At 38.3% G+C, this 26,691-nt stretch overlaps 2 protein-coding genes across 4 annotated transcripts in view; one reads left to right on the forward strand and one right to left on the reverse strand.

Moving 5' to 3' along the window:
- Positions 1 to 13,370, reverse strand: part of LOC131435977 (GDP-fucose protein O-fucosyltransferase 1) — a 137,406-nt gene extending 124,036 nt beyond the window's left edge. Inside the window, exons 1-2 of one of the 2 annotated variants that reach the window (XM_058604304.1) lie at positions 12,967 to 13,370; positions 423 to 2,205 (exon numbers count right to left, since the gene is read on the reverse strand). In XM_058604304.1, the coding sequence (XP_058460287.1) occupies positions 1,106 to 2,205; positions 12,967 to 13,084 (1,218 nt within the window). In that variant the 5' untranslated portion in view covers positions 13,085 to 13,370 and the 3' untranslated portion in view covers positions 423 to 1,105. Of the gene's footprint in view, positions 1 to 422; positions 2,206 to 12,966 lie in introns of those variants that run through there. The other variant, XM_058604300.1, reaches the window with a different exon arrangement.
- Positions 13,371 to 14,378: 1,008 nt separating this feature from the next.
- On the forward strand, positions 14,379 to 26,240 carry LOC131435979 (UPF0587 protein GA18326). 2 transcript variants are annotated; one of them, XM_058604308.1, is made up of 2 exons: positions 14,379 to 14,746; positions 25,949 to 26,240. In XM_058604308.1, the coding sequence occupies exons 1-2, from the start codon at positions 14,494 to 14,496 to the stop codon at positions 26,134 to 26,136; spliced, it is 441 nt and encodes a 146-aa protein (XP_058460291.1). In that variant the 5' UTR covers positions 14,379 to 14,493; the 3' UTR covers positions 26,137 to 26,240. The 2 variants fall into 2 exon arrangements, with proteins under 2 accessions (XP_058460291.1, XP_058460290.1); XM_058604307.1 differs by lacking the exon at positions 25,949 to 26,240 and adding an exon at positions 14,803 to 15,132 and having other exon boundaries at positions 14,394 to 14,746.
- The last annotated feature ends 451 nt before the right edge of the window (positions 26,241 to 26,691 follow it).

Consider the following 26,691-nt stretch of genomic DNA (forward strand, 5'->3'; position numbering starts at 1 on the left):
CGGATAGAATTATATAGCATTCTATAGGAAAGTAAAACCTTCTATATGAATCTAGGTTTGTAAATATTGGTTCAACTATCACCGGTAAAATCAAGTGCATATTATTTGCGTATACTTACAAATACATTTTGTAATCTCGACGTACTGATTCGAATGGTATATGACACTCGACACTCCGGGTCTTGTTTCAAAACCGGTTTTCTCAATGAATGCATATCCTTTCTTCATTAGAAAAATAAGAACGTTTTATTATTATTATTCTTAAAACTGCTCATCACTAGTAGAGTAATGTTGTTTTACTATAAAAATGAACTAAACGATCTCTAAAAAACAATCGACACCATCTATCTGTGATATTTTTACCTACAGCTCATGATATTCGGAATAATTGAAACGCACAAAAATGGAAGATTAAACCTATTATAGTATGTGTATGAGCATTTAATTTTCTTAATATTTTATTAAAATTGATTGCTTGGCTAGTTTTCGTTTTGTTCCTACATTAAAAAATAGAAAAACTTTTAAAACTTTTTATTAGTAACAATACAGTAAAAAATGTTCAGAAATAACTCGCCTTACATTTTTTTTTTGCTAATTCGAGGAATCAGTTGATAAAGTTGGTTGCCGAATGTATCTTTTTAATTGAATCTTTTTTTTACATCTAATGAAAAGATTTACAATCTTATTTAGAATAATAGCAAATACAGATAGTTAATTTTAAAAACAAATCTTGCGATACATTCAGAATCGTGTATACTTAAAGTTATTTGTATAGAAGAACATTGTTGCCAATTTTGCAACCTATTAAAAAAACTCATGCAAATCTTTTAATTTCAGAATTATCGCGCATTTATTGCCAGACAGAACACTTACAAAAATACTAAACATCTAAAAGATATGATTAAGTATGCGCTCAAAGGAAATCTAGTTACATTCCAACATTGGGAAGCTCTTAAGCATACATAATCATGCAGTTCGCATACGCAATAACTGTAAAGTTTCAATTAAAAAAACATATTTGTAAAGGACGAACAAGGAAACGATTGCGGAACGATCACGCAAAGTAAACCGATGAATATCTCATCGCTCATCTCCTCTCATCTACTTACAGTTCTTCATGAGCGAACAAAAGGTTATCTTTTGATATTTTCTGTACATGTTTCTCTTCTGGGAAAGCCCAGAACGTCGATGGAAAACCTTTAGCGTCTCGCTCTCTCTTCACAAAAGCCGTGAACGATGATACACAATTGCCGATGAAGTGGTTGGACATTCCTAGGATCGCCAAATCTAGATGTGGATTATTGTTAAATAGTTTTACTACGACGATGTTCATCCGCTTCAGAGCTTCACTCAAATCATTAATCATGTGATTTCCATCGGAAGCAACAAAGATTGATTTGATTTCATTGTTATTATGGGATTCTTTGTGTTTCTTGATTTGCCGCTTAATCTGACGAATAATAATTTCTTTCGATGGTAAACACATGTCTAACGTAAGTGATCCTTTCTCGTTGCGGTATCCTAGACATTGTGGAGAAGAGAACAGGTTGGAACTTTCTCTGACGTGATCACAAGCTCGCACCCAATCTATTCCGTTGCGCAGATGAATTCCCATGAAAGCACCTTTGGGTAATGAATTTCTTATAAAATCGAGTGCAGCGTTCTCAATATTGATCGACCATTTTAAATATTTATGCAATTCGCGGTTTTCGCTTTGAATAGGAAAACTAGCCGGGGCACCTGTGAAAGCGATCACAGGCCATACATTTGCAGGGTATTTTTGATTCCATTTATTTGCCATGTCATGATGATACACGTCATAGTTCAACTTGGGTCCGAAAAACTCAGAACCCACAAAATCAATGTTGAATGTATCCCAAAACGGTCCAAATGGATTGCCGCTCTTGGCATTGCAACCGCCATCCGAGTTACCTCCTAAACCCATTCGTTCCATGTAACAGAAGGAGATTCGATTTTTGGGAGGCCACAGCGATGGTGCCAAATTTATCATAAAACTCCCCATGGTCATTACTTTGTGATAATCTAGCAAGGGTGTTACTTGAAAGTAATCATCGAACGGAACTTGAATCGATTTTGCCTCTCCCTTCCGGTACTCTACCCATGGTGGTATTACAAGTGTCCGATTTAAACCATGTGCGAATCCTAACGCTCCTAAAAAGTGTTCAGCTTGGTTGCCAAACCGACCTGTAAGTACAGGATACACTCTGTTTATTGTCAAGTATATTCGGAAATCAAAATCGGGTCTACTATTCATACAGACAAACATACATACGTATTAGCATACCGACAAGTGATAGAAAATCAAATCAAATGATATGCCTGCCTATCTGTAGCCATATCATATAAAAATATAACCCAAAATCCAGCCATAATGTTTAACAAAATGTGATGCGAAGTGAAGCCACCATCAGTTCAAGAAGTTGTCAGTAGATACGGGTAGACTTACAGTAGCCCCGATATTACTCATGCAACCTTCTTACTATAGCTGTTACCGAAAGCGAACAAAAAGAGTTGGGCGGATATGTAAGCAGAGTCACTTACTCGTATTCCGCGGGAATAAAAGATGCTCTTCCAACCATAATATCCAGTGCAAGGATGAAGCATATCGCTAAACATGCTTCAACCCGCCTTATGGTTTGTTTAAGAAGGGCGCGTCAGACTCATTTCAAACTTTCATAAGAAAAACAAGTTTCCTTCAAATGACTTGGGATGGCTATCCACAATTCCTCGTCCAGTCATAAATTCGACCGATGCCCTGATGCTCCCTCCCATTACGTCCCCATGATAAATGTTTTATATTAACATAAAACAATGTAACATAATATAACACAATACAATACAATATAATACAATACAATATAATAAAATATAATATAACATAATACAACATAATATAATCAATCATTATTGAGAAAATGTGTGTGCTCGATTGGCTTCACCCAGTGGATATGTGCTCTCTTACAATGCCATCACTTTCACGTATATACGACATAAAATATGCAACTGATCAAATTACAACACAATTTATATTGGCAAAAAAAAATTTCTTAAAGAATAATCGAAATAGATTTGTTTGACCGTCTACTGATAAAAACTATCAATTGGAAAAGATTTGAGGTCGATTTAGAAAACTTTTTACGGTTTTTCGCTCTTTTCAGTGATGGTATAAAATTTTTAACACACTTTGCCCTATATTTCCGGATCTGGAAGTCGGATCCTGATGAAATTCAGGAATTACGTATGGGACCACAGGACCTTTCATTTGAACCTAAGTTTGAGAAAATCGGTCGCGCCATCTGTGAGAAAAGTTAGAACACATATTTTCATTTTTTTGCACATTTTACCCCATAAAGTTAGTGCAAAAAACGTTACATACACACATACGCACATACACACACATACACACACAGACATTTTGCGTACTCGACGAACTGAGTCGAATGGTATATGACACTCGGCCTTCCCGGCCTCGGTTCAAACGTCGGTTTTCACAGTGATTGCATAACCTTTTCTATATGAGAAAGGCAAAAAAAAAATTTCTTCGATTCTTAAAAGAATAACCGAAATCGGTTTGTTTGACCGTCTACTGATAAAAACCATCAAATTGGAAAAGATTTGAGGTCGATTTAGAATTTGTTTAAGGTTTTTCCCCATTTTCAGTGATGGTGTACAATTTTTAACACACTTTACCCTATATTTCCGGATCCGGAAGTCGGATCCTCATGAAATTCAGGAATAACGCATGGGACCACAGAACCTTTCATTTGAACCTAAGTTTGTGAAAATCGGTCGCGCCATCTATGAGAAAAGCTAAAACACATATTTTCTTTTTTTTTTGCACATTTTACCCCATAACTCTCGAACCGGAAGTCGGATCCAAATAATATTCAGGAATTTTGTATGGGACCTCAACACCTTTCATTTGAATCTAAGTTTGTGAAAATCGGTTCAGCCATCTCCGAGAAAAGTTAGTGCAAAAAACGTTACATACACACATACGCACATACACACACACACACACACACACACACACACACACACACACACACACACACACACACACACACACACACACACACATACACACACACAGACATTTTGCGTACTCGACGAACTGAGTCGAATGGTATATGACACTCGGCCCTCCGGGCCTCGGTTCAAAAGTCGATTTTCACAGTGATTGCATAACCTTTCTATATGAGAAAGGCAAAAACCTGTTTCCTCTAGTGGTGTAATGATGGGTGTATGGGACCTCAAGACCTTTCATTTGAATCTAAGTTTGTGAAAATCGATTCAGCCATCTCTGCCTTTCTCATTTTCATTTTCTCCTGTATATTACAGCAGAAATTCCCCGAAATACTACAATTTAAAAAAGTTTAAAAAATAGTTTTGATGATTTATGTTGCATAATACTACTACATTGATACACTACATTTGAATTTAAGTTAGTGAAAATCTATTCAATCATATGTGAGAAAGTGAAGTGAGCTACATTTTATCATATTTGATTATTATTGCCGGTAATCCCGGAACCGAAAGCTAGATATCGGCATAGTGACATTTGGTTCATTCAACCATGCACTAATATGACCTACACATTTATTCACGATTCCCTATGATGATTTGAATTTTGGAAAATTCAGCAAATCATTTATGGGACTATCACTGGTTTATTTGGTTACAGAGTCTCATGGTCTGCAAACTAGAGAAAATCACTAGCCAATAGGAAGAGATAGCTTATGAAAAAAATATTCCTGACATTTTCATACTGAGCACTCTATCTCCGGGACAAGATTCTTTAGAACTTCCATCTCCGAGAAAAGTGAGTAACATTATTTTCAGATTTTTGTGCATATCACCCTGTAGTTTCGAAAGCGGAAGTCGGTTCCAAATGAAAGTTAGGAACTTTGTATGACATACACACACACACACACACACACACACACACACACACACACACACACACACACACACACACACACACACACACACACAGATACACACAAACAGACACACACACACACACACACACACACACACACACACACACACACACACACACACACACACACACACACACACACACACACACACACACACACACACACACACACACACACACACACACACACACACACACACACACACACACACACACACACACACACACACACACACACACACACACACACACACACACACACACACACACACACACACACAGACACGAAGGACTGCTCGCAGGCGCCAAAGTGCATGCTCTGCACTACGGAAGAAGGAAACGCCCACTCGACGGGTGGATACAAGTGCCCTGCATATAAGAAGGCGATCGCAGGTCAACAGTTAATGGAGATAATGCAGATAAACCTGAATCATTGCGACACCGCACAGCAACTGTTGAGGCAGTTAACAACAGAAGCAAAGTGCGACGTTGCGATTATTGCAGAGCCGTATCAAGTTCCTCTCGGTAACAACAACTGGGTGACAGATAGTACGAGAACGACTACTATACATGTGACTGGAAGATTTCCTATTCAGGAGGTGGTTGCAAGCACGTACGAAGGTTTCGTCATCGACAAAATCAACGGCATCTTCGTATGCGGCTGCTTCGCACCCCCACGGTGGACAGCGGAGAAATTCGATCGGATGCTGGAGGAGTTAACCGACAAGCTGGTTGGACGCAGGCCAGTACTGATCGGTGGAAACTTCAATGCGTGGGCCGTGGAGTTGGTTAGCAGGCTAACCAACGCTAGAGGTTACAGCCTGCTGGAAGCGCTAGCGAAGTTGGAGGTACAACTGTGCAACGCTGGCACCGTTAGCACATTCAGGAAAGACGGGCGAGAGTCGATTATCGACATTACCTTCTGCAGCCCATCGCTGGCGCGCAGCATGAACTGGAGAGTAAGCGAAGAGTACACCCATAGTGATCACCAGGCGGTCTGCTACAGCGTTGGCTAACGGAACCCCACGGCCATACAGGGAAACAGAACATGCGAACGAAAGTGGAAGACGAAGGCCTTCGACAAGGACCTCTTCGTCGAAGCACTCCGTGCGAACAGCGACACTCCAGACATGGATGCGGTAGAGCTGACAAGAGTGATTACAAGGGTATGCGACACTACAATGCCACGAAAACGGGAGCCAAGGTACAGACGGCGTCCTGCACATTGGTGGAACGAGACACTCGGCACCCTCCGTGCTGCCTGCTTAAGAGCCAGAAGACGCTACCAGAGGACAAGAATCTTCCCGGATAGGGAGAAGCGGAAGTTGGCGTTCCAGGAGGCCAGAGCCGCATTTGAAAAGGAGATAATCGTGAGCAAGTCGAACTGCCACAAGGAGCTATGCAGAGAAGCCGACGCAAACCTCTGGGGTAACGCGTAACGAGTCGTGATGGCGAAGATCAAAGGTTCAGCGACGCCAGCCGAAATGTGCCCAGATAAGCTGAAGATAATCGTGGAGGGTCTCTTTCCGAAGCACGACCCAACGACGTGGCCACCAACACCGTATGGTGAGGAAGACGAAGGTAGTGCGGAAGCTCGGCAGGTCTCCAATGCCGAGTTAGAAGCAGTGGCGAAAAAACTGAAAGTGAACAAAGCTCCGGGTCCGGACGGGATCCCCAACGTGGCGTTGAAATCGGCGGTCCTGGCCTACCCCGATATGGTCAGGTCGGCGATGCAGAAATGTTTGGAAGAAGGCCACTTCCCAGACATTTGGAAGGTACAAAAACTGGTTTTACTGCCAAAGCCAGGAAAACCGCCGGGAGATCCAGCATCGTCTAGACCGATATGCCTACTGGACACACTTGGGAAGCTGCTGAAGAAGGTCATCCTTAACAGGGTGGAGCCGTTTATAGAAGGAGAGAGTGGACTGTCACGGCTGCAGTTCGGATTTCAGAAGGAAAAGTCGATGCTCTCCGGACGATCCTAGAGAGCAGAGATGTCTATCTCCTCTGTGTGACGAAGAGCAAGCAAAATTTCTCCCCTCGCACTGACAACTTCAACGAGAGCTCTTCTCTTTCACATTTATACACCACTGTTGTGTAAGTGTGCACGCATCATGAGTGCGTTTGTTTATTTCCTTTTACCTCTTCCACTGAATCGCACCAAAGTGCTAGAGCATTAGCTAATAAATTCTCTGAGGTGGATGCAGATACTTTCACAGAGGTGTACACGCCGGTGAGCACTCTGCTGTATGGTTTTCGTAGATGAAGCGTGGACACGCAAAATCAGCAAAATAAAACAATTTATCGTAAAATTATCGGTTTCCTTGCAAATTTTTCATAGCAAGGCCAGATCTACTCTCTATTAATTGAAGTTCACAGAAGTGTTCGCTCACAATTACGCGCCAGTGGTCACTTGGGTGTATTTAGACGAGAGCGCGTGTGAGCGATTCGTGCGAAGAGAATGTGTTTCACTCGCGCCAGCTGCTTTAACCACAAGCACACACTCAAATGCTGTCTATTCGACACTGAGAAGAAGTGCGCTTTCCTCTTTGTGCGGTGCTTCGTTTTTTTCATCCTCGGTGTGGCAGAAATCTGACTCTAGCGTTTATCACTCTGGTGAAATGCCATCTCTGCTAGAGAGGGCCGAGAAGGCGTCCAAACAGAAGAGGAGAGGAAACCGGTACTGCGCCTTAATCACAATTGACGTCAAGAACGCGTTCAATAGCGCCAGCTGGAAGGCTGAAGATAGCCCACCACAAAACGGAGATGCTATTGGTGAGCAACTGCAAGGCAGTGCAGCGAGTGGAAATCTCCGTCGGAGAACACGCAATAGCATCGAAGCGACAGCTGAAGCATCTCTGTGTGATGATCGACGATCGGCTGCAAGCTGGGATCGCTTGAAGAGTTTGCGCAATAAGATATGTTAAGTGCATGAGCACGGATTAGAAGCGACCAAAAGTGCATGAGCACAGCAATAGAAGAGTGCAGGAGCACATTGCCCCCCCTTGAAGCAGTCGCATCAGTGGTACCAGGGGGATCGAGGCACATAGATGTAGCAGAGTTTTTCCAATCGGTTTTCTCTGCTGAGGGAGGTTGGGAGGAAAAAAAAGACACAGACACAGACACAAACACAGACACACACACACACACACACACACACACACACACACACACACACACACACACACACACACACACACACACACACACACACACACACACACAGAAGAGAGAGAGAGAGAGAGAGAGAGAGAGAGAGAGAGAGAGAGAGAGAGAGATGAGAGAGAGAGAGAGAGAGAGAGAGAGAGAGAGAGAGGAGAGAGAGAGAGAGAGAGAGAGAGAGAGAGAGAGAGAGAGAGAGAGAGAGAGAGAGAGAGAGAGAGAGAGAGAGAGAGAGAGAGAGAGAGAGAGAGAGAAAGCAAAGCAAAGTCTTGGCATTACATTCCTTTGGTGGAATTTGGCCTTTCTGTTTCAACAGACTTCGCAGCCGATTCTTAGTGTACAGAATCATTGCATGGCTAGTACTATGGATCCTACTGACACTAAGAATCCTTCCAGGTCGGGGCTCGAACATACGACAACTGGCTTGTGAGACCAGCGTCCTATGCGTTGAACCGCCTACCCGGGACCTGTGTGACGAACAGCAAATGTTTTTTTTTAAATAACTATTTATTGGAATATGAGTTAAAACTAAATTATCAAGATTTAAATTGGGTGTTCAGCCAGTGGTGGCTTTTCAGCTTTATTATATACATGATTTGGTTATTACCATGAAGACATCATTTGCTTCCACAATTCTGTGATTTTTGTGTAGGGAAAATTGTAAACCTACTTGTAATGGGAAAATGAACTTATATACTAACTTACTAACTAATACAGAGAGGGAATCGATTCAATTGAAGATTGTATCGATTTTTGTCGGAATTTGCTTATAATATTGTGTGACATTACATCTAATAGTTCTATATTTGTGAGAATTATATTCTGAATCCTTTGAAGCTTTTTCTTTTTTCTTCTTGGTGGAACAACAACTTGACCAAATTGGTACTGCATAAAGGATGGCTGGTCTGAAAATTTGTTTATAAATTAATAATTTGTTTTGTAGACAAAGCTTAGAATTTCTGTTTATAAGAGGATATACACATTTAAATTAACCAATACACTTTGCATGGATTCATTCAATGTGATCCTTGTGAGTTTTTTGTCATACGTTAAACCTAAGTATTTTGCTTGATCAGACCACGTCAATTCCAAACCATTCAATTTGAGAATGTGATTATTGTTTGGCTTAAGAAAAGAAGCTCTTGGCTTATGAGGAAAGATGATTAACTGTGTTTTTGCAGCATTTGGTTTAATTTTCCATTTTGACAGATAATCACTGAAAATATTTAAGCTTCCTTGTATGCGTCTGCAGATCACTCTTAGATTTCTACTTGTGGCTAACAGATTTGTCACAGAATAGCGATTTCTGACAACCAACGGGTAGATTTGGAAGATCAGAAGTGAAAATAAAATACAAGATTGGAGCTACGCTCGAACTCTGCGGAACACCTGCTCCTACGGGTAACAATTCAGATTTACTATTCTGATGACCTGAAGAGTACGATCAGTTAAATAATTTTGAATCATTTTGATCAAATGAATAGGAAACAAATGGAAGTCGAACCGCACGAACCGACTTCGATTATACTGGTTCTCGGGTTCCGGTGCCGGAAGTGCATATAATAGTGAACCCATTTCGTTTTCGTAAGGATGACCTACGCGAGCAAAGCACTGTTTCATTCTGTATGTTATACTAGTAAATGCACAAGCAACTCCTTGGTTTCTTTCAAAAATCAAAGAGAAAAATTTTGAATAGAATACTACAATTTTATACATGCGAAATGCATCATTACACCACTAGGTGAATTAAAACAGGTTTTTCATAGTAGGATCACGAGAACGTTGATATTGTCGTCGACGAACATTCTTCAACCGAATGAGCAGTTGAAGATTGTCATCGATGATAGGAGAATTTTATTTAGTTTGATCTTTGGGAACTGAGAGATTTCTAGCTTCGATAATGTAATGATTCAAATTATTTATTGCTGTGTCGATGTCCGCATAATTTTCTAAAATAATTTCGTGATCCACATGATTTTCAATGTAAGATCTGTAATCCAACCAATGGGCTCTATGATAGTTGAATATATAACTAATTGGATTAATTATAGCTTCGTTGGAAAGTCTGAATGTTACAGGAAGATGATCTGAGTCAAAGTCAGCATGTGTAAACGGTTCACTACAAATGTGACTTTGATCTGTTAGAACCAGATCAATTGTAGAAGGATTTTTCACAGAAGATAAGCAAGTCGGATTACTGGGATGAAGAACTGTAAAGTAACCAGCAGAGAGTTGATTATGAAGTATTTTACCATTACTGTTATTTTGCTTACAATTCCATTGGACATGCTTTGCAATTAAGTCCCATATCACATTCAACTTCGATTCCCAAGCTTTCAATAACTTTAGTATTGAAAAAAGGTAAAATGTTTAATTTGCCGTTGGACAAAAATGGCAACCCCACCAGCCATTCTAGTAAACCTGTCAAAACGATGAACTACAAAATGTGGATTGCTTTTCAATTTGACGTTTGGTTTAAGAAATGTTTCTGTTACAATGGCAATATGCATTTTGTGAACTTTGAGAAAATTATAAAATTCATCTTCACTCGATTTTAAAGATCGAGCATTTCAATTTAAAATATTCAAATAATTATTTAACATCACTGTTAAATTTTAAATTCATTATAATATTATTTGCAAATTGCCATCCACTTTGAAATGCTTCAAAAAGTGATGAAGTCGAATTCATTCGGAGGATCATTTGAAAAAGTTGATCTTAGATTAGAATTAGAAGATTAGAAGATGATGACGTGGTCGATCTACCTGTCAATAAATTGTTTTCGTTAGAAGACGAATTGGAAAGCGTACCTGTTTTTTGTTTAAAATTCGAAGAAATAAGTGCCTTAGAAGAACTAGGCGTGGCATTTGTAAGGTATTTCTATTTTCAGGTATGATCTGTAAATTTAAGGTCGTTGATTTGATTTGTTATCGAAGCGAACGAGCGTTTAAATTTTTTTCCCTGACAGGACATTTCAAATAATTGAATTTATAATTTCCATCGCAATTTGAACATGAAAATTTTTTAGTGGTTTCATTCATTAGACAAACGTCTTTCGAATGCTCACTAGGTTTTCACGGAGATGGTTGAAATGATTTTGACAAACTTGGATTCAAATAAACGGTTCCAAACGGAACTCCTGAGTTTCATCCGGATCCAACTTCCGGTTCTGGAGTAATAGGGTAAAGTGTGATCAATATTGTACACCGTCACTTAAGCCGGCGAAACAAAACACATAAAAAAATTTCTAAACTGGTCTCAAAACTACACAAATCGATAGCCATTATCAGTAGGCAACTAAACAAACCGATTCCGACTATCCTAGTTCTCGGTTTTCGGCTCCGGAAATAATGGTCATATATTCCAAAATGGATCTCACTCACTTTGCTCAGCGATGGTTTAACACATTTCCACAAACTTAGATTCGAATGAAAGGTCTTACGGTCCCATTTGGAATTCCTGAAATTCATGCGGATTCGACTTCCGATTCCGGAGTTATAGTGTAAAGTGTGTTCAATATTGTACACCGTCACTTAAACCGGCGAAACAAAACACGTAAAAAAATTTTTAAACTGGTCTCAAAACTACACAAATCGATAGTCATTATCAGTAGGCAACTAAACAAACCGATTCCGGCTATCCTAGTTCTCGGTTTTCGGCTCCGGAAATAATGGTCATATATTCCAAAATGGATCTCACTCACTTTTCTCAGCGATGGTTTAACCCATTTCCACAAACTTAGATTCGAATGAAATGTCCCATATGGAATTCCTGAAATTCATGCGGATTCGACTTCCGATTCCGGAGTTATAGTGTAAAGTGTGTTCAATATTGTACACCGTCACTTAAACCGGCGAAACAAAACACGTAAAAAAAATTTTAAACTGGTCTCAAAACTACACAAATCGATAGTCATTATCAGTAGGCAACTAAACAAACCGATTCCGGCTATCCTGGTTCCCGGTCTCCGGTTCCGGAAGTACCGTAAATAGTGGTCATATATTCCAAAATGGATTTCACTTACTTTTTTCAGCGATGGTTTGGTCGATTTTCACAAATTCTTACTCTCGGCAAAACAAAAACCGTAAAAAATCTAAACTGGACTTAAAACCGTTATTCGCAATCGAAAATAGATTCAAATGAAAGGCTTCACGGTCTCATACGAAATTCCTGAATTTCATCCGGATCTCACTTCCGGTTCCGGAGTTATAGGGTAAAGTGTGTTCAATATTGTACATAGTCACTCAAGCCTGCGAAACAAAACACGTAAAAAAATTTATAAACTGGTCTCAAAACTCCTGCTCTCACTTAAGCCTGCGAAACAAAACACGTAAAAAAATTTATAAACTGGTCTCAAAACTATACAAATCAATAGTCATTATTAGTAGGCAACTAAACAAACTGATTCCGGCTATTCTGGCAATCCGGACCGGAGACCGGGTCCGGAAGTACCGTAAATAGTGGTCATATATTCCAAAAGGGATTTCACTCACTTTTCTCAGCGATGGTTTGATCGATTTTCACAAATTCTTACTCTCGGCAAAACAAAAACCGTAAAAAATCTAACCTATAGTCACTCTAGTTTTCTTAACGATGACCTACGCGAACAAAACACTGTTTCATTCTGTACGTTATACTATTTAATGCACAGCAATCCCTTGTTTTTTGTTAAATCGAAGAGAAAATTTTTGAATAGAATACCACAGTATTATACATGAGAAAGACATCATGACACCACTAGGTGGATTAAAACAGGTTTTCTCATAGGGATTTCAAAATCAACGAAAATCATCTGCCTTCTATGATCAAATTAACAGGCACAATTTATTTTCTTCACTTACCCATGCAAGGACAGTACAGAATGTATCCATTATCATCAACACCAAACGCATTAACACTTAGCAGCAGACATGCATTACAAATAAATGAAATGCACTGAAATTTTATAATGAACTTCATTTCATTACCGGATGATCACTATAAACAATTTTGTTTCCATTGCAACGTTTATTCTGGATATATACAGCGTTGCCAGGTAATTTTTCCAAAAATCAGTATCCGACGCAAAAATCTATCTGTGCCATATTGGTATCAGAATCTCTGCTACATAAGTACCAGAAAAATGTCACCAAAGCTTATTAGGTAAGAAAAAAAAGGTCTCAGGACAACCTTTTCTCATGCCTATCCAAGCCGAGACCAAAAATCGGTATTTATCTGTACGATCCTTGAATTATCGGTATTTTGGGAAGACATATCTGTATCGCGGTGTAGAGGACAAAAATCAGTATGAATACCGAGAATAAATACCTGGCAACGTTGGATTCATAATTTACAGTGGTATGCGTGAACCAAAGCTGCCAGGTTTATTTTCAAAAATATGTATCTGGGCCACAGTTAGCTCATTCGTATATATTGAGATTGTATGGTACACTCAATATTTTGTTTGTTTTGATGTAATCAGCTAACACCATGATCTCTCGTGTATTTGAATTAATAGCGAAATGACATTTTACAGCAGATATGAATTACAGCAGTTAAATGGGAATGTATACTTTTCGCGTTGGAAGTAAAGATAGCTCGGAAAGCTCGATATTCCAAGTGCTATCACAGTAGATTTCGAACGTTCCATTATGTACTACGAAAAAATCAGAGTAGATTGCATAAATGTAGAAGAATCAAAATCTACGGTTGACGAGTTTATTGAAGAAATGAGCATGATGACCTAGCTTTGAATGCCTATTTTTCGTGCTGTTCCGTTTTTTTCGTTTTGCGATTCGTTTTGCTTATCTTGTTGGTTATTTTTAACAATAGTCTCTTTATATTATGGCATCAAAATGAGTGACAATGTTGACATTTGATTCTGCCCTACTCATGGCACACTTTAATCGAAATGATAACAATGCAATTAATCTCGCGCTCCACCAAGCGGTGAGTGCGGTCATTTTAGAAAGTACCGAGAACGAACCAAATTTTTTAAAATTATTGTAGGCACATACATGTCTTTATTATTTATCTTTGGTTTAATTTAACTAAAACTGCGACCCATTTCAAAATTTGACGGACGGAAAGTTGAAGAATTAATATTAGAATTTTCATTGCAAGATTTTTTCAGTGTTGGAAAATAACCATCGATCTGTCAAAAATAACCATGCTCTCGAGAAGGGTTATTTTTGACAACATCAAATTAACCACTCGAGTGTCAGATTTTAACCAAAAATTAAAATTAACCGCGAAATGGTTCACAGCCTCAGTGAGATAAATCTGGCAACAATGCTGGCTGTGAACAAAAAAAAAAAGCTGGCAATCTTGTATTTATCTTCAATTTGTGTTCATATTTTGATAGGAGCAAGTGTGTCAATTGTTAGATTATGGTCAAAATCGCTTTGCAGATCAAGGCTACTCTGGAAAATATTGAAGAACTGCAAACGTGCCATCCCCACTATGCATTCTTCGTGCGCATCAAATGCACTAACTGTGGAGAGGTTTCCGATAAGTGGCACGATATCACCGAAGGTGAACGTGTCAATGAAGACACGCGTAACCCGAAAGGTTTCAACTTCTACATGAAATGTCGAATGTGCTTTCGGGAAAACAGTATCGATATTGTGGAAGGCAGCAATGGTACGTTTCTTTTTGAATGAATAACCTATCCATAAAATAGTGATAGTCCATTTCAGTTAGTTACATGGCGGACGATTCCGGAAAAATGAAAACAATTGTGGCTTTCGATTGTCGTGGAGTAGAATTGATTCAGTTCAGTCCACGAACCGGTTGGATTGCCAGAGCGTCCGAGAATGGAACAACTTTTGAAGATGTGGATTTATCGAAAGACGATTGGGTAGAATACGACCAGAAAAATAATACTTCGTTAGGAGTGTACGAGTTTGAGTCTCATTTCATAAAAATAAAGAAGTGATTCCAAAATCTAGGGTAAGGTCTTCCTATTTCATCTCATTTGTAAGGACGTTACCTTAAACACCTGATTTAGTCACTAAAATCACTATGGATACACATTGCGAATTGATTCACAATCCTTGGAAATCAAAATAATATTATTAAAAAAATGGAAATCAAAATAATATTATTAAAAAAATCAGCTAAAACTCTTCTGATATATTCACTACATTGCTCCTAATTTCATCTCAAAAAATTTGTATTCATCCTATCGTTGGTCCTTTATTCATCCTATTAATTAGTAATGGCGATAGCAATCAAAACAAGACATTGCATTATTAGAGCAAATTCAGCAGCTAGAAATCCTATACACTGAGGTCTTTTTTTATGCGGTTTTTTTACGCGACTTTTTTTATGCGAATTTTCAGAGTTATGCGGTTTTTTTATGCGAAGTTTCAGAGTTATGCGGTTTTTTTTTATGCGAATTTTCAGAGTTATGCGGTTTGCCCTTCTGCGGTCTTTTTTTATGCGAAGTTTCAGAGTTATGCGGTTTTTTTTATGCGAATTTTCAGAGTTATGCGGTTTTTTTTAATGCGTTTTTTTTATGCGGTACGTAAATTCGCATAAAAAAAGACTTCAGTGTATATGGAAGAGCTATAATAGAGCAGAAACTGGAACAAACTTTTCCCCGGCAACAACGTTGCCAGGTATAGCGATTTCTCGGTATATATACAGATTTTTCACCTCTATACTGCAATACCAATATGTACTCCAAAAATACCGATTATTGCTCACCTAAATGATTCTGGTGACATTATCTTGGTACTTATATAGAAGAGATTTTGATACCGATATGGTACAGATAGATTTTTGCGCCGAATAAAGATTTGTAGAAAAATGACCTGGCAACGCTGCTCAGCAAGCCGTTCCCCAATGAAATTTGTAGACCCGCATAAGTCCGATCATCGGTCCGATTATCGGACCGATTGAGCACGATATAGGGCCGATCGTAGCGCTTCGATCGGCCCGTCATCGGACAATTCTGCACCATTTGCATCAACCGCGCTGACCTAAAAAAGCTTTATGTGTTTACATTATGTATCGCTAGAGAAACAGAGCGAAGGAATATCAAACAAGACATTTTTGAGCCGACGTCTTCCCGATTGGGTGAGAAAGATTGTTAAACATTTGTATCGATCATAGAGGCTTTAACCTTAAGGTAATTCCTGTTAGGCCCAGAAAAACTCTGGCCCTAAATTCGGGGTTTGAATTCCAACCCCGATATATTCCATCCCCCGAGTACCAGACATCCGCTCTCTGCTTTGGTATATCTTCATTCTTTTGTTCTACCGATGCACTATGTAAGCTCGAAACGCAATCAAAAGCTTTCGTGCACGATGCGTCCGATGTTCGGATTTACTGGGTCTACCCAGTAAATTCGAACATCGGACGCATCGTGCACGAAAGCTTTTGATTGCGTTTCGAGCTTACATAGTGTATCGGTAGAACAAAAGAGTGAAGATATACCAAAGCAGAGAGCGGATATCCAATACTCAGGTGATGAGATATATCGGGGTTGGATTTCCAACCTCAAACATAGGGCCAGAGTTTTTCTGGCCCTAAGAGGCGAATGACCTAAGAGTTAAAGCCTCCATGATCGAGACAAAAGAATGTTTAACACTCTTGCACACCCTATCGGGGAGACGTCGGCTCGAAAATGCCTTGTTTGATATTCCTTCGCTCTGTTTCTCTAGCGATACATAATGTAAACATAAAGCTTTTTTAGGTCGACGCGATTGATGCAAATGGTGCAGAATTGTCCGATGACGGACCGATCGAAGCGCTACAATCGGCCCTATATCGTGCTCAATCGGTCCGATAATCGGCCCGATGATCGGGCCGATGCGGGTCGACAACATCCACCGGGTAGTTTTATTCATTCGACCTAGAGACCTAGACCACTCTAGGTCGAATGACCCACTTAGAAAAAAACGTTCAACGGTGGTCCTTCATTGGTCCAATACGTTGGATCATTGGTCCAATGATAGTCCAATCAATCGTTCAACGGGAGTCCAACACGGGACCTTCGTTTGCCGATTTTGAAACAGACCGTTGAACCGAATGCCATTTTTTTGGTTCAACAAACCCGGCAGACAGAGGTCCATTGTTGAGCCATTTTTAACATGAGGAGTTGGAGCCCCGTTGGACTAGTTTTACTTCAGAATTTCTGAAGTTTTTTCCACTTATTTGTTTAAACTAACAATACATACCTGCACAATACTTCTACTTCACGTAGAATAACAACAAATTTTCTTTCTATGGAACGGTAACACTTAATTTTCACACTATTTTTGCAAGAGAAAAAACAACAACAAACCGTTCCAGCAAATTGAACGAATATTTCGTGCAATATATCGTTCAACAAGCGCTCAAAAATCAACAAAATTGAACGGCCTGCTGATAGGGGAATAAAACTAGACCCAGTAAATCCGAACATCGGACGCATCGTGCACGAAAGCTTTTGATTGCGTTTCGAGCTTACGTAGTGTATCGGTAGAACAAAAGAGTGAAGATGTACTAAAGGAAAGAGCGGATGTCTGATATTCAAGAGAGATGCGATATATCGGGGTTTGGATTTCCAACCCCGAACATAGGGCAAGAGTTTTTCTGGCCCTAAGAGGCGAATGACCTTAACGGTAAAGCCTCTATGATCAAAACAAAACAGCGTTTAACACTCCTTCACACACAATCGGGGAGACGGCGGCCCGAAAATGCCTAGTTTGATTTTCCTTCGCTCTGTTTCTCTAGCGATACATAATGTAAAAATAAAGCTTTCTTAAGTCGACGCGGTTGATGCAAATGGTGCAGAATTGTCCGATGACCCATATCGTGCTCAATCGGTCCGATAATCGGGCCGATGATCGGACCGATACGGGTCTACAAATTTCACTGGGTAGCGGAAAGAAACCAGTGCTACTAGATTTGCCACAATACTTATTTCATTAGTATTTAACACGCTCTTTCTGGTAATATTCAAAGCCGAAACAGTTTCATTGAAATATAAATATCAATAATATAAATAAACTAATGTCACGGATACCATAAAAATACTTGATAATAATTTGAAGAAGAAAAACCATTTTTTGTAACATTATGAGATAACTTGGTAACTTTGCGAAACCAAATGAGATGAAAAAAAACGCAATCAAGTGAACGAAGTTAAAAACTTTCATCTCATATTTTTGAAGACTTTTATTGCTTGTTGGGTAATTTTTAAAGTTTTTAACCGGTAATTAAACAAATGGCAAGTGAACATTACTAATTATGAAGTAATCCAGCATTCAATAGTACTTTTCTTTACGTTTCGTCTTAGACTCGTCAGTGCTGAGTAGTTAAAATTGAACTGCTTAATGCAAACTTAAACAGTTCAACTTGAACCGCCAAGTAGGCGTAAACTTAATGCTATTTGCAAAACATTTATTAACTGGCCGAAGTGCCATGTCTTTGCTGACGTGCCGAACGAAAACATTATGTTCGGCTAATACTGGCCGATTCAGGTATTGTCATTTATGGGTAAACCTGAGTTTGTGCTTAGGGAACATAACCGTTTTTACTTTTCTTTACGTTTCGTTTTAGACTCGTCAGTGCAGAGCAGTTCAAATTGAACCGCTTAATGCAAACTTAAACAGTTCAACTTGAACCACTAAGCAGACGTAAAGTTACTGCTATTTGCATTTTCCCACATTTTTCGCAAAAACAAAGAAGGCTTCAATTGATCTCGATTACTGTGAATTTCACACAGCGAAAAGTGCACAAATCTAATCAAACTGTTCTAGATTTGCACTAAACTGAGAATATTTACCTTCGATTTGCGAAGAAAAAATCCTAATAGTTCTTTAGAAAACGTTGTCCTCTTTTCGTTGTTTTTCTACCAATGCAAACGACTAGCAGACGTGACGTAATCGCTCTTGTCGGAAGCGAAACTAGCTTTGCAAACGACACACAATACAGTGGCGACAGAATCCAATCTGATCCAATTTTTGTTAAGAGGTTTCTTTTTACGTGTTTTCGTAGCTTTTTCACTAATGTGCGGTTCTAACGGCTATAAAAATAGCAGCATATAGAATTTTAATGTCGAATATTTCATTTCGGATTTCCATAATTCATTGAAAGAAACTATCAAAATGCTGTAGGGATCCGTTTCTATTATTCAGAAGGAAACATTTTTCGCAAAAACGAAGGCTTCACTTGATCTCGATTACTGTGAATTTCACACAGCGAAAAGTGCACAAATCTAATCAAACTGTTCTAGATTTGCACTAAACTGAGGATATTGACCTTCGATTTGCGCAGAAGAGATCCTAATGGTTCTTTAGAAAACTATTAGATCCATTAGAACGGCTGATTTTGTGTGATGCTCCCCACCGTTGTCCTCTTTTCGTTGTTTTTTCACCAATGCAAATGACTAGCAGCTGTGACGTAATCGCTCTTGTCGGAAGCGAAACTAGCTTTGCAAACGACACACAATACATCTGCTCGCAGTGGCGATAGAATCCAAACTGATCCAATTTTTGTTAAGAGGTTTTTTTACGTGATTTCGTTTGTTGCTTTTTCTCTAATGGGCAGTTCTAACGGCTATAAAAATAGTCCCATAAAGAAGTTTAATTTCGAATATTTCATTTCGGATTTGCAATTCATTGAAAAAAACTATCAGGATGCTGTACGGGACTCATTCCTGCCTTTCAGAAGGACCAAATTGTGGAACTCACTACGATATTAAACACTGTTCCGAACATTTTTCTCGAACGATTTGTTGTACAGCAGCAGATATTTTGTTCTCTTCCTCAGAACGCGTTCTGATTGGCTGGTGTTGACATGGGTTACATGAGACAGGTTTTTCAATAGTGTACCCTTGAAATACTTCAATGCTGTTGCTATACACGTTTAAATTGAAAAATTTCGATTCTCTTGGTAGGTAGATTATATAAATCCTTCCACAGATCACTGAGCTATAAGCTTTCAAAATACGAGAAAGGCAAACGCGCCTAATGAATTATCCTCTATGATACTAGTACCAAACTTTTCAGAAAAGTTTAATTTTGAATTATATGAGATTATGTCACACAACTAAAAATTTTATCATAAAATTGTGATCATATTTGCGATGGCATGTAGCAAAAATTATGTTGATTCGTTAGATACAACAAGAGATATTCACGATCAAAAACTTATCACTCTCTCAGAGGGTAAATTTTGAAAAGGCGCCCCATAGTAAAGTAAGTCGTATCCACGACAAAAAAACGATCACCGCAGAATTAAAAATCAATTCTTTTAATTGGAAAGGGTGATAAAAGATTAAATAATCATTTCGAAACATTTCACAATTTGGTTCAGGTATGTTGTAAGATATTATTCATGTTCTAAGTCAGGGGTTCCCAAACTAATTTGGGTCATGGACCCCTCTACTAAAATTAACTTAGGCCTCAGACCCCATCAACAAATTCCTTTGAAAATATCTTGCTTTTACCTTTTTTTATATATATAGAAAATAGGTATAGAATTCGCTCAAACTTAAAAAAAAGGAGGGCCGAGTGTCATATACCAATCGATTCAGCTCGACGAACTGAGCAAATATCCGTGTGTGTATGTGTGTGTTACTGTATGTGTGTTGTCAACTAAGAGGTCGAGATCTCAGAGATGGCTGGACCGATTTTGATCAAACTTGTCGCAAATGAAAGGTCTCCCCGTCACCCAGAACGCTATTGAATGGTTTTGAGATAGGATGTTTACTTTTTGAATTATAAGAAGTTTTATGTCAAAATTCAAAAAAATTTTTGACCGTATCTGTCACACTTAACCTTGAAAATAGAATATGTTTCCAGACTTCGATTGCGCACGGTAAAAGCTATCCAACAAGTCATAGATTGTTAAAATCCGTTCATTTTCAACGGAGATATCGACATTTTTGTGTAAGCGACGTTTCCCCCTATTCCAGCAGTAGGAGTTTTGAGCGCTGTATGACAAAGCAATGCTTGGGAGCAACGTGAAACACGATATTTCATACTGTTACATACAATTGTTTCTAGGTACCAAAAAGACTGTGTACAGTATCCCTTTTCATGACATTTTGCCTCGGACCGATTTTAGCACGGTTCGTATTTGGCAACATAATTGTTGGAATATGACATATGTAAACCAAATGATGGCAGCATTTTCTAGTTGAAAGCAATTCCATAATTATATTGTTTTAAACTACTTGTTGGAAGAACATAACACGAATATACCATTCGAATCAGTTCGTCGAGATCAGCAAATGCATGTGTGACCAATAATTTCACTCAATTTTTTTTCGGAGATGACTCAACCGTTTTCTACAAACTCAGATTCATATGAAAAGTCATATGCTCCTATACAAGGTTCCTGAATTATGTTTGGATCCGATTTCTGGTTACGGAACTATAGGATATATGTATGTAAAACGGAACGGAACTATAGGATATATGTATGTAAATATGTAAAACGAAATTAAAATTGTGTAGCTCATTTTTATCGTAGATGGCGATCTAAGATTCAAATGAAAAGTTTTAAGATTCTGTAAAACATATTACTTTTCAGTCAGATATAACTTCCGGTTTCGGGGATACATGGTGATTGGTATAAAAATGTCTATTTAACATAAATCATCAGGTTTATCGGGTTAGCAGATTTGGATAGTCCATAACCAAATAAACTTATTTCAGATTTAGTGATATTCTGTTTTCGATTCGGAAGGTACCCAAAAATTTGATTCGCACTACGATTTTTCCAAGATGTCTACACTGATTTTCAAACATTCTGAAACAAATGTAAACTATACAGCTACTCAGGTGAATTTGTCTGACTTCGGCTACACCGATTTTCGAATTCCGGTTCCTGTATCGAATCGTTTCTCAAAGCTCAATCGTTTTCTCAGAAAAAGCCAAATCGAATTTATGAAACAAAAATTAAAATAAACTTATAGTCCCATGAAAAATTAAATAATTTGATCCAATTCTGACTTCCGATTCTGGAATTACAGAAAGATGATTTTTTAAAATTCAAACCGATTTAGAAGGTGACAATCCCTAAAAGCATTAAAGTTAGACTCAAAACTATTGCCATTTATTCGACAAGTTAATTCGTGGCTTACGAATCGGTTTGGGCTATGCTGGTTCCTGAATACCGGATCTGGAAGTATCGTAAATAACCGTAAACTCTAAAGTAGAACTTATTTCGACATCTCATGGAATATTCAATCGATTGTCACTCTTTTAGATTCAAATTCGATCCGATTTGCAGTTTCGACATTACAGAGTAATGAGTGATTAAAATCTCAAATTGCCGCCTAAAACGACGGTCACTAAAATTATGTCATGAAAACTGAAACACCGAAGAATATTCATGCAAAAAACACATGCGAATTATAAAAAAAAGTATCATCTCACTGCTAGGTGGATTAAGCACGTTTTTAATATTGATGTTAAATTCTTACCAATTTCTGCGGAACACAGGTTTTTTAGTGTAACTATTTCAAATATCATAGGGGGTCGATTTCTATACCTCGTTGACCCCCATAGTCAGTTTTCGTTTACGTCGACCCCCGCAAAAAGGATATCGACCCCAAGGGGTCTATATCGACCACTTTGGGAACCCCTGTTCTAAGTAATGAGATGAAGGGATGAGATGGAAATAGGAGCTCAGATGAAATAGGAAGCCGTTACCCTATTAGGCTTCAAATAGGAGCTTGTGAGCACTTGTTTATTTCCGAATTTGGATTTATCTTTGATCTTCCCTGGGCGTTAGCACAACCTTGAGACAGATTGAATTATGCTGCCGCGGTCCCAGGGCTTGTCTGTATCCTCACTCAATGGAGAAGGATGCACACTAATGGTGCCATGGATAATGTCTGACAAGAAGAGGCAACAATACACAGAATGGGAGCAATAAAATGGATTTGTTTCTCTTTCTGAGTGTGCCAAACTTGTCAGGCATTGTCCATGCTACAACAAATACTACACATTGATCTAAGGAAGAGAAGCGATCTACTAATCAAATTTGATCTCTTTTGCTGTATTCAGTTGGTTATATGATCACCGAATCGTGTACTCTTTGTTACCTTTTGGAACCTCAAATGACGTGGACAACAGCGCCCGAAACATCCACACATAGCAGTTTAGTTGCTTGTTGAAAGTAGCTCTCTGTTAGATTACATTGTAGCATCTCAGAGATGGCTGGACCGATTTTGATCAAACTTGTCGCAAATGAAAGGTCTCCCCGTCACCCAGAACGCTATTGAATGGTTTTGAGATAGGATGTTTACTTTTTGAATTATAAGAAGTTTTATGTCAAAATTCAAAAAAATTTTTGACCGTATCTGTCACACTTAACCTTGAAAACAGAATATGTTTCCAGACTTCGATTGCGCACGGTAAAAGCTATCCAACAAGTCATAGATTGTTAAAATCCGTTCATTTTCAACGGAGATATCGACATTTTTGTGTAAGCGACGTTTCCCCCTATTCCAGCAGTAGGAGTTTTGAGCGCTGTATGACAAAGCAATGCTTGGGAGCAACGTGAAACACGATATTTCATACTGTTACATACAATTGTTTCTAGGTACCAAAAAGACTGTGTACAGTATCCCTTTTCATGACATTTTGCCTCGGACCGATTTTAGCACGGTTCGTATTTGGCAACATAATTGTTGGAATATGACATATGTAAACCAAATGATGGCAGCATTTTCTAGTTGAAAGCAATTCCATAATTATATTGTTTTAAACTACTTGTTGGAAGAACATAACACGAATATACCATTCGAATCAGTTCGTCGAGATCAGCAAATGCATGTGTGACCAATAATTTCACTTAATTTTTTTTCGGAGATGACTCAACCGTTTTCTACAAACTCAGATTCATATGAAAAGTCATATGCTCCTATACAAGGTTCCTGAATTATGTTTGGATCCGATTTCTGGTTACGGAACTATAGGATGATATGTAAAACGAAATTAAAATTGTGTAGCTCATTTTTATCGTAGATGGCGATCTAAGATTCAAATGAAAAGTTTTAAGATTCTGTAAAACATATTACTTTTCAGTCAGATATAACTTCCGGTTTCGGGGATACATGGTGATTGGTATAAAAATGTCTATTTAACATAAATCATCAGGTTTATCGGGTTAGCAGATTTGGATAGTCCATAACCAAATAAACTTATTTCAGATTTAGTGATATTCTGTTTTCGATTCGGAAGGTACCCAAAAATTTGATTCGCACTACGATTTTTCCAAGATGTCTACACTGATTTTCAAACATTCTGAAACAAATGTAAACTATACAGCTACTCAGGTGAATTTGTCTGACTTCGGCTACACCGATTTTCGAATTCCGGTTCCTGTATCGAATCGTTTCTCAAAGCTCAATCGTTTTCTCAGAAAAAGCCAAATCGAATTTATGAAACAAAAATTAAAATAAACTTATAGTCCCATGAAAAATTAAATAATTTGATCCAATTCTGACTTCCGATTCTGGAATTACAGAAAGATGATTTTTTAAAATTCAAACCGATTTAGAAGGTGACAATCCCTAAAAGCATTAAAGTTAGACTCAAAACTATTGCCATTTATTCGACAAGTTAATTCGTGGCTTACGAATCGGTTTGGGCTATGCTGGTTCCTGAATACCGGATCTGGAAGTATCGTAAATAACCGTAAACTCTAAAGTAGAACTTATTTCGACATCTCATGGAATATTCAATCGATTGTCACTCTTTTAGATTCAAATTCGATCCGATTTGCAGTTTCGACATTACAGAGTAATGAGTGATTAAAATCTCAAATTGCCGCCTAAAACGACGGTCACTAAAATTATGTCATGAAAACTGAAACACCGAAGAATATTCATGCAAAAAACACATGCGAATTATAAAAAAAAGTATCATCTCACTGCTAGGTGGATTAAGCACGTTTTTAATATTGATGTTAAATTCTTACCAATTTCTGCGGAACACAGGTTTTTTAGTGTAACTATTTCAAATATCATAGGGGGTCGATTTCTATACCTCGTTGACCCCCATAGTCAGTTTTCGTTTACGTCGACCCCCGCAAAAAGGATATCGACCCCAAGGGGTCTATATCGACCACTTTGGGAACCCCTGTTCTAAGTAATGAGATGAAGGGATGAGATGGAAATAGGAGCTCAGATGAAATAGGAAGCCGTTACCCTATTAGGCTTCAAATAGGAGCTTGTGAGCACTTGTTTATTTCCGAATTTGGATTTATCTTTGATCTTCCCTGGGCGTTAGCACAACCTTGAGACAGATTGAATTATGCTGCCGCGGTCCCAGGGCTTGTCTGTATCCTCACTCAATGGAGAAGGATGCACACTAATGGTGCCATGGATAATGTCTGACAAGAAGAGGCAACAATACACAGAATGGGAGCAATAAAATGGATTTGTTCCTCTTTCTGAGTGTGCCAAACTTGTCAGGCATTGTCCATGCTACAACAAATACTACACATTGATCTAAGGAAGAGAAGCGATCTACTAATCAAATTTGATCTCTTTTGCTGTATTCAGTTGGTTATATGATCACCGAATCGTGTACTCTTTGTTACCTTTTGGAACCTCAAATGACGTGGACAACAGCGCCCGAAACATCCACACATAGCAGTTTAGTTGCTTGTTGAAAGTAGCTCTCTGTTAGATTACATTGTAGCATGCTTGACGCTTTCTCAGACATTCGACCCTTTTACTTAGATCCAAACTAATGAATGAACTAATCATCCTCATATTCTACTACGCAAAACATATATTTATTTCCTCTTCCAAGATTGTAGATTAAGTATACCATCAAGCCATATTTAGTAAGAATAATTTCTATTGAATATCTTATTTTATTATTTCAGCAACGAATTTGCAATGGAGAAAGGATCAATGCACAATTCATGGCCGCCAGTGTGCAGTTGGTCAACATAGACTAGTTCGTCTGACAAGGAATATATATCCTGGATCCACAAATGGGTCCGGTTTAAAATCTGCGCTATTCAACTGCCCGACCGGTAAACCCAGAAATAAAATTTGGATTTATCTTTGATCGTTAGGTCAATCAAATAACTTTTGACTCAAAGCTGTCGAGCTAAACGGTTGGCATGCGCCTTCAGTGGAATGTTATAATAAATAATAAATATAAGTTGGAAATTGAGTTATTTATTACGAATCCGTATGCGCAAACTGGTATTAGTAGGTCTACATGAGAGTTTTGTTTTTTAAATTGTTTCCAATTGACAATAAACATGTTGTTTTATCTAATAATAATAATCTGTCTGAGCGTTGTTAAAGGCATTATTGAAAATCACTCATCGTTTTGATAGTTGTTTTGTGAATTTTTCTGTCGAATTTGCATTTAACGATATACACGATATGTTGCAAATGTTGCAATTTTTAATGGCATACTTACAAACTAAAAAGTGTAAAGCCAAAGCGAACAATAAATTACTAAAAAAATTGATTTACTAGAGAGCTGCGCAGTTACTAATTCTCGTTAACGCTTTGCTTTCAGAGAAAGATAATAAGCAAGTGAGCAGAGCGGGAAGTAAAAAAATAACGACTGTACATCCTTTCCTTAGAATATAATTTCCCGAAAACCATT

The sequence above is a fragment of the Malaya genurostris genome, chromosome 3 (assembly GCF_030247185.1).
Source record: "Malaya genurostris strain Urasoe2022 chromosome 3, Malgen_1.1, whole genome shotgun sequence".
Taxonomy (NCBI): Eukaryota; Metazoa; Arthropoda; class Insecta; order Diptera; family Culicidae; genus Malaya; species Malaya genurostris.